The sequence below is a fragment of the Mya arenaria genome, chromosome 13 (genome assembly GCF_026914265.1).
Source record: "Mya arenaria isolate MELC-2E11 chromosome 13, ASM2691426v1".
Lineage (NCBI taxonomy): Eukaryota > Metazoa > Mollusca > Bivalvia > Myida > Myidae > Mya > Mya arenaria.
This window is the reverse complement of record NC_069134.1, coordinates 63,992,151-64,006,020: the sequence shown is the minus strand read 5'-3', so window position 1 is coordinate 64,006,020 and position 13,870 is coordinate 63,992,151. Positions and strand designations below refer to the sequence as shown.

General features: G+C 34.7%; 1 protein-coding gene across 1 annotated transcript in view; it reads right to left on the bottom strand.

Annotated features, from left to right (window-relative positions):
- Nucleotides 1-10,371: 10,371 nt before the first annotated feature.
- LOC128213970 (laminin subunit alpha-like) overlaps nt 10,372-13,870 on the bottom strand; it is a 63,491-nt gene continuing 59,992 nt past the window's right edge. Inside the window, exons 68-70 of the mRNA XM_052920109.1 lie at nt 13,468-13,567; nt 12,988-13,110; nt 10,372-12,549 (exon numbers count right to left, since the gene is read on the bottom strand). Of these exons, the coding sequence (XP_052776069.1) occupies nt 12,410-12,549; nt 12,988-13,110; nt 13,468-13,567 (363 nt within the window). The 3' untranslated portion in view covers nt 10,372-12,409. The remainder of the gene's footprint in view (nt 12,550-12,987; nt 13,111-13,467; nt 13,568-13,870) is intronic.

Sequence of the window (13,870 nt, the reverse complement as noted above, 5' to 3'; positions counted from 1 at the left end):
TGTGTCTCCATTCGACCAAGAATGTGTTACCAAGCGCTTGGACAACTCAGCGTCTCCGATAAGCTGCACTGAGCCGCCAATAAATAGTGTCCATGACGATCGCATATCATTTGCGCAACCTATGGATATCCCGAGGAACCTCCGACCATCGAAGAGTCCCGTTTATAGAACTGTCACGGAGAGTCATGCTTGATCTCTGACCCAATATACAGTGGCGACTTAGTTCGTCGGTCTGTTGACCACACGGCAAATAGGGATTTGTCTTCTGTTAACAATCATGGTGAATATTTAGTAATAATGAATGTTTGGAACCTTTTGTTCATGAATATGTGCGCCTACGTATCATACTGTAATTACTATCATGTACATTATTTACATTATAGTTATAATTCCCGTTATTATACAAATAGCCATACTACATGGACTATTTTGAAACCACCTATTAACGGTACTCGTAAATTTGATGAAAATGATAAACTATTTAACGGTTTTCACAAAGGTGATAACGGAAATTTGCGTCTTTTAGCTTTAAATTTAAGGATATATTTTGAACAATCATGATATTATCGGCTTGCAAGAAACGAAATTAGATGACATTGATTGTAATAATATTGATTATTTTGTGGTTTTTCACAAAGAACAGACGAAGTGTCGTATTAAATTCCTGAAAGTCGGGTGGCCTAGCTCTTTTAGTTAAAGAAAGTATTTCTAAGTATGTACATGTTATTGACACTGATTGTAAAATGGTTTTATGGTTTTGTATTGACAAAGAGTATGTAAATTCTGAGTCAGATATTTTATGTGGTATTGTATATGTTCCCCCTGAATATTCTTTATACTCTGTTAAAGACCCTTTTAATGATATTCAATTAGAGCTAAATGAATTGATCTCCAAATACAAGCTTATATGTATATTTGGGGATAACAGTAGTAGAACTAAAATATATACGATATTATCCCAGTTGACAAAGATTTGTCTAAAGTAAACCATTTCGAAGAAATATATGATGAGTATATACATGAGATAAATCAATTTGAGTGCGCCAAAAATGTCCAGTTAAACATAGAAAGTTGTGACAAATCTGCTAATAATTATGGAAACCGATTTATTGAATTCCTCCAGTTAAATAATTTATATATTCTAAACGGTAGAACAAAGGGTGATATTCCGGGTAAAGCAACATGTATAGGAGTCAGTACTGTGGACTATTTTCTGTGCAACGCTAACATGTTTAAGTATGTATTCTCTTTAATTATACAAGAATTTTGTTCTCTTTATTCGGATGCACAACTCCTATATCGTTGGCGTGTAATTTTATTTTGTCTAAATGCAAACAGAACCAAGAAACCATCGAACCAACATTAATATTATGGGATAACACAAAACAAAATGAGTTCATAGAAAATGTTTAATCGCATAAATTAAATGATATATTAAAAAAACTTGATACTCACATCAATTAAAATCATTTACGCAACAGGATGCTAATCTAATTGTACGTAATATTTCCGACATTTTTGTAAATGCTTGCAAAACGACATTTGGCTTCAAAACGTTTAGAAATAGCACTGATTGCAAAACTACACGGGGATGGTTTGGTCCAAAATGCAATAAGGCAAGAAAATTTTTCCATAGACCAAGATATCTTTATAAAATCAGAAAAACCGAAACAAATAGAATTAACTTAAACGAAAAAAGTAAAATGTATAAAAATACAATGAGAACTTTTCATAATAAACATAAAAATAACGACATTTTAAAGTTAAGAAATCTCAAGGTCACAGAACCTCGTAAATATTGAAAAAAAAAATAATAAAAGTAAAAGAAAAAGTGAAGCAGGACTTGAAGACCTGTCTAATTTCTTTAAAAGCGTTAACTATAAGGATATACAATCCACAAGTAACCAGTCTGGTGAATTTAATGTAAATGTGCTAACTAATGATGAAATTAATATTCCAATTACATTGGAAGAAATTGAAAAAGCTGCATAATCATTAAAAAAACAAAGCAAGTGGACTAGGTAAAATAACAAATGAACATATTAAAATTACTTTTGATGCTCTTAAAAACATTAATGTCAAATTATTTAACTTAATTTTTGAATATGGTGTTATACCTCAATCTTGGACTGTTGGAGTTATTAATCCTATTTTCAAAAATAAGGGTGACCCAACACAACCTGAAAACTATCGACCTATTACTCTACTTAGTTGTATGGGGAAATTGTTTACTTGCGTAATAAATAATAGACTAAAACATTATGTCGAATCTAATAATATTATACATGAATGTCAGGCAGGTTTTAGAGTTGGTTTTTCGACATCAGATCACATGTTTGTCATAAACCACATAATTCAATATTTGAACAGTAACAAAAAAAAGCTATTCTGCGCGTTTATTGATCTTAAACAAGCTTTTGATACTGTCTGGCGAGAAGGGCTTTGGGTGAAACTTCTAAAATGCAATATAAACGGCAAATGTTTAACTCTTATTAAAAAAAATGCACAATAATATCAAATCCTGTGTCACAGTTAACTCAGAATTGTCAAATTATTTCCCAAGTAATATAGGTGTCAGACAGGGGGGAAATCTGTCTCCACTTCTGTTTTCCATGTTTCTTATCGATTTACACGAGTATTTTATAAGTAACAATATAGACAGCAGTGTACAATTACCAAATCCGAACCATATTCAAAATTCCATAAAAATATTCATACTTCTATATGCTGATGATACAGTTATAAAGTCTGAAACTCCAACTGGTTTACAAAATGCACTCGATGCATACGCACAATACTGCGATTCATGGAAACTTACAGTTAATATTGCAAAGTCTAAAATACTAGTATTTGGAAAGGGAAGACCGGTTACATTTTATTTCTCATTTCAAGCAAGCCAACTCGATATAGTTAATGAATATAAATACCTTGGTACATATTGCAAATCAGGCTACAAGAGCAATTTACAGTTTATTACGGAACGCAAATCGCCTTTCTTTACCTTTAGACTTACAAATTGAAATCTTTGATAAAAGTGTGAAACCAATACTTCTTTATGGAGCTGAAATTTGAGGCTATGGAAAAAACGATGTTTTAGAGAGAGTTCAACTTCGATTCCTTAAGTATATTTTAAAGCTAAAGCGATCTACTCCAAATTATATATATATTATGGTCTATGGTGAAACCGGGGTTATGCCGCTTTCGGTTAATATTGAACATAAAATGATTGCCTTCTCGACAAAATTATTAACAAATACAGATAACAATATTACGAAACTCTCATCTTTGATATATAAGAGTATTTACAATTACTCAATCAGCTATAGTGAGAAAGTATTAAAAATAAAATTTCCATGGATCTACCATCTAAAATGTATTTTAAGCAAATGTGGTTTAATTAATATATGGGAAGGCCAAAACGTTGTGAATCAAAAATGGTTGAAGGCAACGGTTAAGCAAAAGTTAAAAGATCTCTTTATTAATGAATGGTTTAGTGTTACTGAAACATGTAATAAAGCAACGTTTTACAGAATATTTAAAACAAAATTCGGCATTGAGCCATACATTTTAGATCAACCGACTAAAAACTAACATTTTATAGTTAAATTCAGAACAAGAAAACATAGACTCCCAATTGTAAGTGGTAGATGGAACAGAACGCCTCTAAATGAAAGTGTGTACAAATTGCGATAAATTAGGCGATTAATTTCATTATCTTTTCGAATGTAATATTTTTTATGAAGAACGGAAGAAATATTTGAAACCTTACTTTTACACACACCCGAATATTTTCAAACTAGAGAAACTTATAAATACCCGGACTAAAATGCAGCTGTTTAACTTAATACTGTATGTTAAAGCAATTTTATTGAAATCATTATAGTTGTAGGACATGCCTACATTTATGGCAATTAATATTTGAATATCTAACACAATTAACATCTCTTTGAACGTTTATGGCAATTAATATTTGAATATCTAACACAAGTAACATATTCTTGAACATCTTTGGCAATTTACATTTGAATATCTAACACAATTAGCATCTCTTTGAACATTTATGGCAATTAATTTTTGAATATCTAACACAATTAACATCTCTTTGAACATTTATGGCAATAAATATTAGAATATTTAACACAAGTAACATCTCTTTGAACATTTATGGCAATTAATATTTGAATATCTAACACAATTAACATCTCTTTGAAAATTTATGGCAATTAACATTTGAACATCTTAAACAATTACATTTAAACATCTATCGCAATATACTGGTCCATACAATACATAGTGAATGGAATACTGCTTTGAACACTTTGTTGAGGAGGATTACGTGTCCTCGATACCGACCACATGCTTTGAACTTCGTTAATTCATATAAAATCAACGTACTGGAAGTATTGAAGGGGGCGGTTGGCAAGATGTCATTGTACTTTGGCATGTTGTCTGGAGAAGCAGATTGAAATGTGTACATGGCAAAGAGAAGGTTTAATGATCTATACTGATAAATACAATGAAATGGCATACAAACACAAAACAAGAGTGCCATTGAGCAAACGCCAACTTTCGTCTATTGCTTTTTTTCAAGAGTGACAAAACTCGACGATTATTAAAGGCAGAGTTATGAGCCTTGCTTTACATGTTGTCTCTGGCAACATGTGAATCAAGTGCCAATTCTATATATTAAACAACGCCGGCAAAGACACAAAAGTACGAAGAAGAAGGAGCGAAGGTACAAAGGCGAAGACACGACGCAAAAGTACGAAAGTACGTAGACAAATGAGCGATGGTTATTTCCCTCCTGTGTCCCTCTTCGCTCCTTCGCCTTCGTACGTTCACTCCTTCGCCTTCCGTTTGCGCAAGCGCTATTAAATCATTTTCCCCCCCCCCCAATCATCAGGTGAACAGTTGTATCATTTATGAGTACAAATTGTCTTGTGCACGGCGTCCGCTGCCCTCAAACGTGAATTCGATCCTTCTTGAATTGTATTATATATTCGTCAGACATTTTTGCGTACCTCCAACCTGTCGCTTAGCCTGAAGTGGATGCTCATTATCCAGGGTTACCTCGGACAACCTGTATGAGTCCTGGGCCAGCGACATAAAGGACGCCCTCCTCACACAGGAAATGTTCTAATGCTAGGAAGAATACTCATTTGACGGTTGTTATTTCCGATACAAAAGCACTTTTTCACAGTTTCATTGGCAAATGCATAAAAAGGTTGAAAATGAATGGTGGCATATTTAAACACAGTGAGTTTCGAATCGCTATCATTACCATCACCATTACCTTTTTGGTCAGATGTGTTGTTTTATCTTTCCTCTGATATTCTCCCTTCCCTCCAGGCGGACGTAACCGTAGTGGCAGTGGACTGGGATAGCGGGCGAATTCTAATCTCAATCTCAACACAACACAACTTATCAACTTATATAAAAAATAATTTAAATTGTATTTGTTTCAACATTAATTAAAACTCACTCTTAATCTCCCCCACCACCACCCTCTCTCTTTTTCTCCCTCTCTCCTCTCTCTCTCTCTCTCTCTCTCTCTCTCTCTCTTGGGATATGATGATTAAAAGTTGTTAAGGTTCTACAGGGAAAAAATGTCATTGAGTAAAACTTATTGTTTTGTAACCGTAGTTACTCAAGTACTTCTTTGTTTCACAGTGTTTGTGTTATTTAAAAATTGACAACATTTGAAATCACGCCATGCTTTAAGTGGTAAAGTGAGTGTTTCTGTGATATTGGGGTCAAATGCAGCCCACTTTGTGTTTATTTGTTCAATGACATTACATGTATCAAATGACGTAACAATGTAAAAAGTGCAAAACAGAGAGCTAATATGTTTCACAGACCTTGACCATGCGGCAGAGTCGTTCGAAGCATACCCAGAAGCGGTAAGTATGGATACCGGTGACGCTCTGTTCGCCATACACACAGACGCGCAATTGCACAGCTTTACGTACTTTCCTGCCGTATGGATGGATGTTCGAAGTTGCTTCTGAGCTTGATGTATATACATCAATTTATGTAGACCATAACGCTTAACTTTTCTACAGTTCATAAATTAGTCCGTCCTTTCCTTTTATCACAATGGTCCATTCGCCTTTTCATCCGTCCAGCAAAATGTATATATATACACTATGCTTTACTATTTTTTTTTCTTTGTCTGTTCGTCCGTCAGATCGTCTGTTTGACCATCCATCCATTTATGCATTCGTCTGTACACCCGTAAATACCAAAGCTATATTCAGGAATTGGTTTATATGGTTTCATTCCAGTGGGAGGAATATTTCTTTCGTCCTTCAGTAGCAACTGGGACGAACATTTCGTTCGTCCTTCAAAGCAACTGGAAGGAATATTTCGTTCGTCCTTCATAGCAACTGGAAGGGATATTTCGTTCGTCCTTCATTAGCAACTGGGAGCATTATTTCGTTCGTCATTCGTTAGCAACTGAGATGCGTATCTTTTTTCATCCCTTACTATCAACTCGGAGCAATATTTTATTCATACCTAAAACCAACTTGGAGGAATATTTCGTTCGTCCTTCATTAGCAACTGCGAGGAATATTGCGTTCGTCCTTCATTAGCAACTGGGAGGAATATTTCGTTCGTCCTTCATTAGCAACTGGGGGCAATATTTCGTTCGTCCTTCATTAGCAACTGGGGGCAATATTTCGTTCGTTCTTCATTAGCAACTGGGGCAATATTTCGTTCGTCCTTTATTAGCAATTGGGATCAATATTTCGTTCGTCCTTCATAGCAACTGGAAGGAATATTTCGTTCGTCCTTCATTATAAACTTGGATCAATATTTCGTTCGTCCTTCATTAGCAACTGGGAGCATTATTTCGTTCGTCATTCATTAGAAACTGAGATGCGTATCTTTTTCATCCCTTACTAGCAACTCGGAGCAATATTTTATTCATACCTAAAACCAACTTGGAGGAATATTTCGTTCGTCCTTCATTAGCAACTGCCAGGAATATTGCGTTCGTCCTTCCTTAGCAACTGGGAGAAATATTTCGTTCGTCCTTCATTAGCAACTGGGGGCAATATTTCGTTCGTCCTTCATTAGCAACTGGGGGCAACATTTCGTTCGTTCTTCATTAGCAACTGGGGCAATATTTCGTTCGTCCTTCATTAGCAATTCGGATCAATATTTCGTTCGTCATTCATTAGCATCTGGGGCAATATTTCGTTCGTCCTTCATTAGCAACTGGGAGCAATATTTCGTTCATCCTTCATTAGCAACTGGGATCAATATTGCGTTCGTCCTTCATTAGCAAATGGGATCAATATTTCGTTCGTCCTTTATTTCGTTCGTCCTTCATTAGCAATTGGGATCAATATTTCGTTCGTCCTTCATTAGCAACTGGAGGCAATATTTCGTTCGTCCTTCATTAGCAACTGGGAGCAATATTTCGTTCGTGCTTCATTAGCAACTGGGATTAATATTGCGTTCGTCCTTCATTAGCAATTGGGATCAATATTTCGTTCGTCCTTCATTTGCAACTGGGGGCAATATTTCGTTCGTCCTTCATTTGCAACTGGGAGGAATATTTCGCTCGTCCTTCACTAGCAATTGGGATCAATATTTCGTTCGTCCTTCATTAGCAACTGGGGGCAATATTTCGTTCGTCCTTCATTAGCAACTGGGATCAATATTTCAATCGTCATTCATTAGCAACTGGGAGGAATATTTCGTTCGTCCTTCATAGCAACTGGAAGGAATATTTCGTTCGTCCTTCATTATTAACTGGGATCAAAATTTCGTTCGTCATTCATTAGAAACTGGACTGCGTATCTTTTTTCATCCCTTACTATCAACTCGGAGCAATATTTTATTCATACCTAAAAACAATTTGGAGGAATATTTCGTTCGTCCTTCACTAGCAACTGGGATCAATATTTCGTTCATCCTTCATTAGCAACTGGGGCAATATTTCGTTCGTCCTTCATTAGCAATTGGGATCAATATTTCGTTCGTCCTTCATTAGCAACTGGGGGCAATATTTCGTGTGTCCTTCATTAGCAACTGGGAGCAATATTTCGTTCATCCTTCATTAGCAACTGGGATCAATATTGCGTTCGTCCTTCATTAGCAAATGGGATCAATATTTCGTTCGTCCTTTATTTCGTTCGTCCTTCATTAGCAACTGGGGCAATATTTCGTTCGTCCTTCATTAGCAATTGGGATCAATATTTCGTTCGTCCTTCATAAGCAAATGGAGGCAATATTTCTTTCGTCCTTCATTAGTAACTGGGGGCAATATTTCGTTCGTGCTTCATTAGCAACTGGGATTAATATTGCGTTCGTCCTTCATTAGCAATTGGGATCATTATTTCGTTCGTCCTTCATTAGCAACTGGGGGCAATATTTCGTTCGTCCTTCATTTGCAACTGGGAGGAATATTTCGCTCGTCCTTCATTAGCAATTGGGATCAATATTTCGTTCGTCCTTCATTAGCAACTGGGGGCAATATTTCGTTCGTCCTTCATTAGCAACTGGGATCAAAATTTCGTTCGTCATTCATTAGCAACTGGGAGGAATATTTCGTTCGTCCTTCATAGCAACTGGAAGGAATATTTCGTTCGTCCTTCATTATTAACTGGGATCAAAATTTCGTTCGTCATTCATTAGAAACTGGACTGCGTATCTTTTTCATCCCTTACTATCAACTCGGAGCAATATTTTATTCATACCTAAAACCAACTTGGAGGAATATTTCGTTCGTCCTTCATTAGCAACTGCGAGGAATATTGCGTTCATCCTTCATTAGCAACTGCGAGGAATATTTCGTTCGTCCTTCATTATTAACTGGGATCAAAATTTCGTTCGTCATTCATTAGAAACTGGACTGCGTATCTTTTTAATCCCTTACTATCAACTCGGAGCAATATTTTATTCATACCTAAAACCAACTTGGAGGAATATTTCGTTCGTCCTTCATTAGCAACTGCGAGGAATATTGCGTTCATCCTTCATTAGCAAATGAGATCAATATTTCGTTCGTCCTTCATTAGCAACTGGGGCAATATTACGTTTGTCCTTCATTAGCAACTGAGGCAATATTTCGTTCATCCTTCATTAGCAACTTGGGCAATATTTCGTTCGTCCTTCATTAGCAACTTGGGCAATATTTCGTTTGTCCTTCATTAGCAACTGGGGCAATATTTCGTTCATCCTTCATTAGCAACTTGGGCAATATTTCGTTCATCCTTCATTAGCAACTTGGGCAATATTTCGTTCATCCTTCATCAGCAACTGGGGCAATATTTCGTTCATCCTTCATTAGCAACTGGGGCAATATTTCGTTCATCCTTCATTAGCAACTTGGGCAATATTACGTTCGTCCTTCATTAGCAACTGGGGCAATATTACGTTCATCCTTCATTAGCAACTGGGGCAATATTACGTTTGTCCTTCATTAGCAACTGGGGCAATATTTCGTTCGTCCTTCATTAGCAACTTGGGCAATATTTCGTTCGTCCTTCATTAGCAACTTGGGCAATATTTCGTTTGTCCTTCATTAGCAACTGGGGCAATATTTCGTTCATCCTTCATTAGCAACTTGGGCAATATTTCGTTCATCCTTCATTAGCAACTTGGGCAATATTTCGTTCATCCTTCATCAGCAACTGGGGCAATATTTCGTTCATCCTTCATTAGCAACTGGGGCAATATTTCGTTCATCCTTCATTAGCAACTTGGGCAATATTACGTTCGTCCTTCATTAGCAACTGGGGCAATATTACGTTCATCCTTCATTAGCAACTGGGGCAATATTACGTTTGTCCTTCATTAGCAACTGGGGCAATATTTCGTTCGTCCTTCATTAGCAACTGGGGCAATATTACGTTTGTCCTTCATTAGCAACTGGGGCAATATTACGTTTGTCCTTCATTAGCAACTGGGAAATATTTCGTTTGTCCTTCATTAGCAACTGGGGCAATATTTCGTTCATCCTTCATTAGCAACTTGGGCAATATTTCGTTCATCCTTCATTAGCAACTTGGGCAATATTTCGTTCATCCTTCATCAGCAACTGGGGCAATATTTCGTTCATCCTTCATTAGCAACTGGGGCAATATTTCGTTCATCCTTCATTAGCAACTTGGGCAATATTACGTTTGTCCTTCATTAGCAACTGGGGCAATATTACGTTCATCCTTCATTAGCAACTGGGGCAATATTACGTTTGTCCTTCATTAGCAACTGGGGCAATATTACGTTTGTCCTTCATTAGCAACTGGGGCAATATTACGTTTGTCCTTCATTAGCAACTGGGAAATATTTCGTGTGTCCCGCAACAACTAGGAACAAAATTTTCCCTTCCCTCATTACCAAGAACAATGACACAAAACATGATATTTAAGTTTTATTCTGACATTTGCATACATTCATTTTCTGCAATAATAAGTTTATAAATTTATATTATTTTCAACATGATTCTTGAATTAAATAATTACTGGCTTATCATACTCTTAACTGGAAACTTTTTCATGGATTCGGAATAACAATAACTAACATATACAAAATGTTTTTCGATGATTAAATATTACAATGACAAATTGACATGAATGAATGTACAGAAACATGAAAACAAAAACAAAATATTATCAAGCAGGTAAAAACATTGCAATGATGCTTCGAGACATAGTCAATATCATTTGTTTTATGTAACAATATTTCTTTAATAAATGATAATTGATTTTGTAAAATTGATTGTTTTAAAAAATCAGTTTACTATCACCATCTTATAGTTTATAATCTGACAACCTATAAGACAAAGTACCTTTTTACTATTAACAATTAACTTCATTGTAACTTTTTCTGAACTTAAATTTATCCTAATTTTCTGATTTTTTTTTTACTTTTACAGCAAGTCATTAAATGACTTCAAGTCGTCATCTATGTTATTTCAATTCATTAAATGTGTTATCAAAGTTGAATCAAATGTCTAGTTCAAAAGTTGATATCAAATGTTTATTTAAAAGGCAAAACATCTTTATTTCAAAAACCATCAAGTCTTCATTTAAAAAGACCTCAAATTTAATCTTTCAAAAGCCATCATAGCAATGTTTCTAGGAAGAAAAGCAAGTTGCAAAGGAAAAAAATAATATCTCTTTTTAAAATACCCGTTTTTTACATCTGAGTAGAATAATCTAAGAATTTCATTGTTTTCTTTTTCAAAATTATACTTATTTCAGCAAACATCATTTAAAATGTAACCAAATAAAATTTCAAGAATCTTAAAACTCTGAATGTTTAAAATAGTTAATGGCTAAAACTGAGTAAAACAAAATGCCTTAAAAAAGAAAATGCATAAAACAAAGTTTGAGCAAAACTGACTAGAGGAGGAGATTGCCTTATTCGTAGCGCCATGCCTTTTGCTAAAGTCACACTCTCTTTTACCATCATCACGTAATACTGTAAAATTATATTATTATGCTGCTATATGTTACATCATTTCACAACACATTCTAGCTAATCTTTATGTTGGAAGATGAAAATCTTAACTCAATCTCTCTAAAGTCTGTTGGAAGATGAAAATCTTAACTCAATCTCTCTAAAGTCTGTTTGATAATTAACATCTTAACTCATAGATTGAAATATGAAAATCTAAAGTCATCTCTTAATCAACTTAATATTATATTGCTGTATTTTATTAACAAATAAGAGAGCAATGAAGATAGTATTACTTCTATTTTTTTCAAGAATGTGATAATATGCTAAAACATCTAGTTATTGAGTATTTAAAAGTAAACAATACTTGTTAATCAAGACTTGTATCTAGCTTTTTTTCTGTTGTAATATTCAAATATACAATAAAATATCATGCACTGTTTATTCCAAAAACAAATATTTAAAACACAATCCTATTGTTTCTGTATAGTTCAAATCATTTTTTTTTTCAAAATCTTTTCAACACTTAGTTAACTTATTATAAAAAAATATGTTTTAATATAATATAATATATCCATTTCAAAATTTGAATCTAAGACAATTATAATGTATCCACTATGCATCTAGGTGGACGTTGACAATATAATCCAGATGGCAGATCTTACAGTAACAGTGGCATCTAGCATGTTCAGGAGACAGGTCCATTTTCAATCATTATGTGACGTCATCAGCGAAAATAAGTCGTGTAGAGATAAAAGTTGTTTCATTTTAAGCAATGAACCTAACAAGAGGAAAGTTGTTACTATTTTGAAATAATTTTTGAAAAATACATCTCATTTAATTTCCATAAATCTTGAAGTTATATATCTTGGTTAAATCTTGTTATTTTTTCCATTATATAACAGTCACTGCCCCGACAGGACACATTTTCGCTGGCTATGTCACATAGTTTTTTGTATCCAGTATCTTTATCATTTAAAACTTTAATCATCGTTCACTAAGCAGCAGGACATGACGTGAGGGATACGTCTCCGAACGCAACTCCTGTTGCCAGGAATTGCGACTCGCCATTAATGTAAAGGTTCCTCATGCAGCCCATGTAATCATCCTGCGCACGAATACCTTTCATTATCGTGTCTGAAACAAAAGTTATAGTTTTAAATCATTTCTAGGTTAAAAATAACTATAATTATTGTGCAAAGTAACACAGACTTGTATACTTCAAAAACGCAACAATTAATCATACACCTGAATGAGAATAAAACTTAACTTGATAATAAAAGGAAAAAGTTTTAATTATACCCCATGGATTGTGCGAAATAACATGTTAAAATTGTGAAACTACTGGATAAAGTCTACAAAAAGGTCATGGTAGTCAACACAATTTTTTATATATCTTCGTTTTTCATTTAAAGTGATTCGACAGTTCAAAACAAAGTAAACTTAACTATATTATACAGAATCCTGAAATAATCTTGCATTCAAGTGTTGTTTTGTGTCTGTTGAAGTCCATAGACAAGGTTGTGCTTTTATAGAACATGGCATCACCAAACACATATAATTTTTATCACTCACCCGGCTTTCCTCCAAGGTAAATGGGATTGTTTGTGTCAGCTGACGTAGCAGTTCCCGAGCTGGTAGCTGTCACAGGGTCCGCACCATCAACCGACAGCGTTACAACATTACGGCGCTTTGTGGCTATTATAAAAAGAAAGGGAACATCAACATTGTGTAAACACTGAAGTCCAAATATTCAAATCACACATTCACCAAGAGTTCTAACACCCTGATCTTTGTGGCTAAATTACAAAATGTTCTGATGTGAAAGGGTATGTATGTTTAGTCTTCTGCTTTTAAGTCCCATAGAACACCCTAAAACTCTAAGCTGTAGACTGGTAGCTTCACAAATTTCCCGATATATATGGATTACGTAGCATTGTTTATATACTTGACTTCAAGTTTTCAAATGAAAAATTTCAAACATTGGTCGTGGCAGTGATATCTAAACTACCTGTACAAAGGAGACTAACTTCTGCATGAAGTTAGATTTCTTACCAATAACTGAATGCCATGCTCCATTACAGAACTTGTTGTTCATTTCAGGCTGTATCTTGGCGATTATTGAGCCAGCGCCATTGTCTGCGGTAAACCAGAGCTGGAAATATATGGAATATAGTAATACATAAATCAGGTTTATATTTTACATGAGGTTTTGACTTACTATCCATTATTTACTAAATCGTCATTTTAATATGCTTAGATAAAGGGCTCCTAGATTAAAACTGACTTTCATGCATCAGTGCCCATGTTTGTTAACGTGTTATCAATTTGGCCATGTTTTTAGAAATATATTACTATACAGTGGAACCCTATTGGCTCAAACTTGCTTGGCTTGAATTTCTTGTTGGCTCAAACTGGATGTAAAATATCTCTTTTTTCTAAACTGATGGTTAGCATT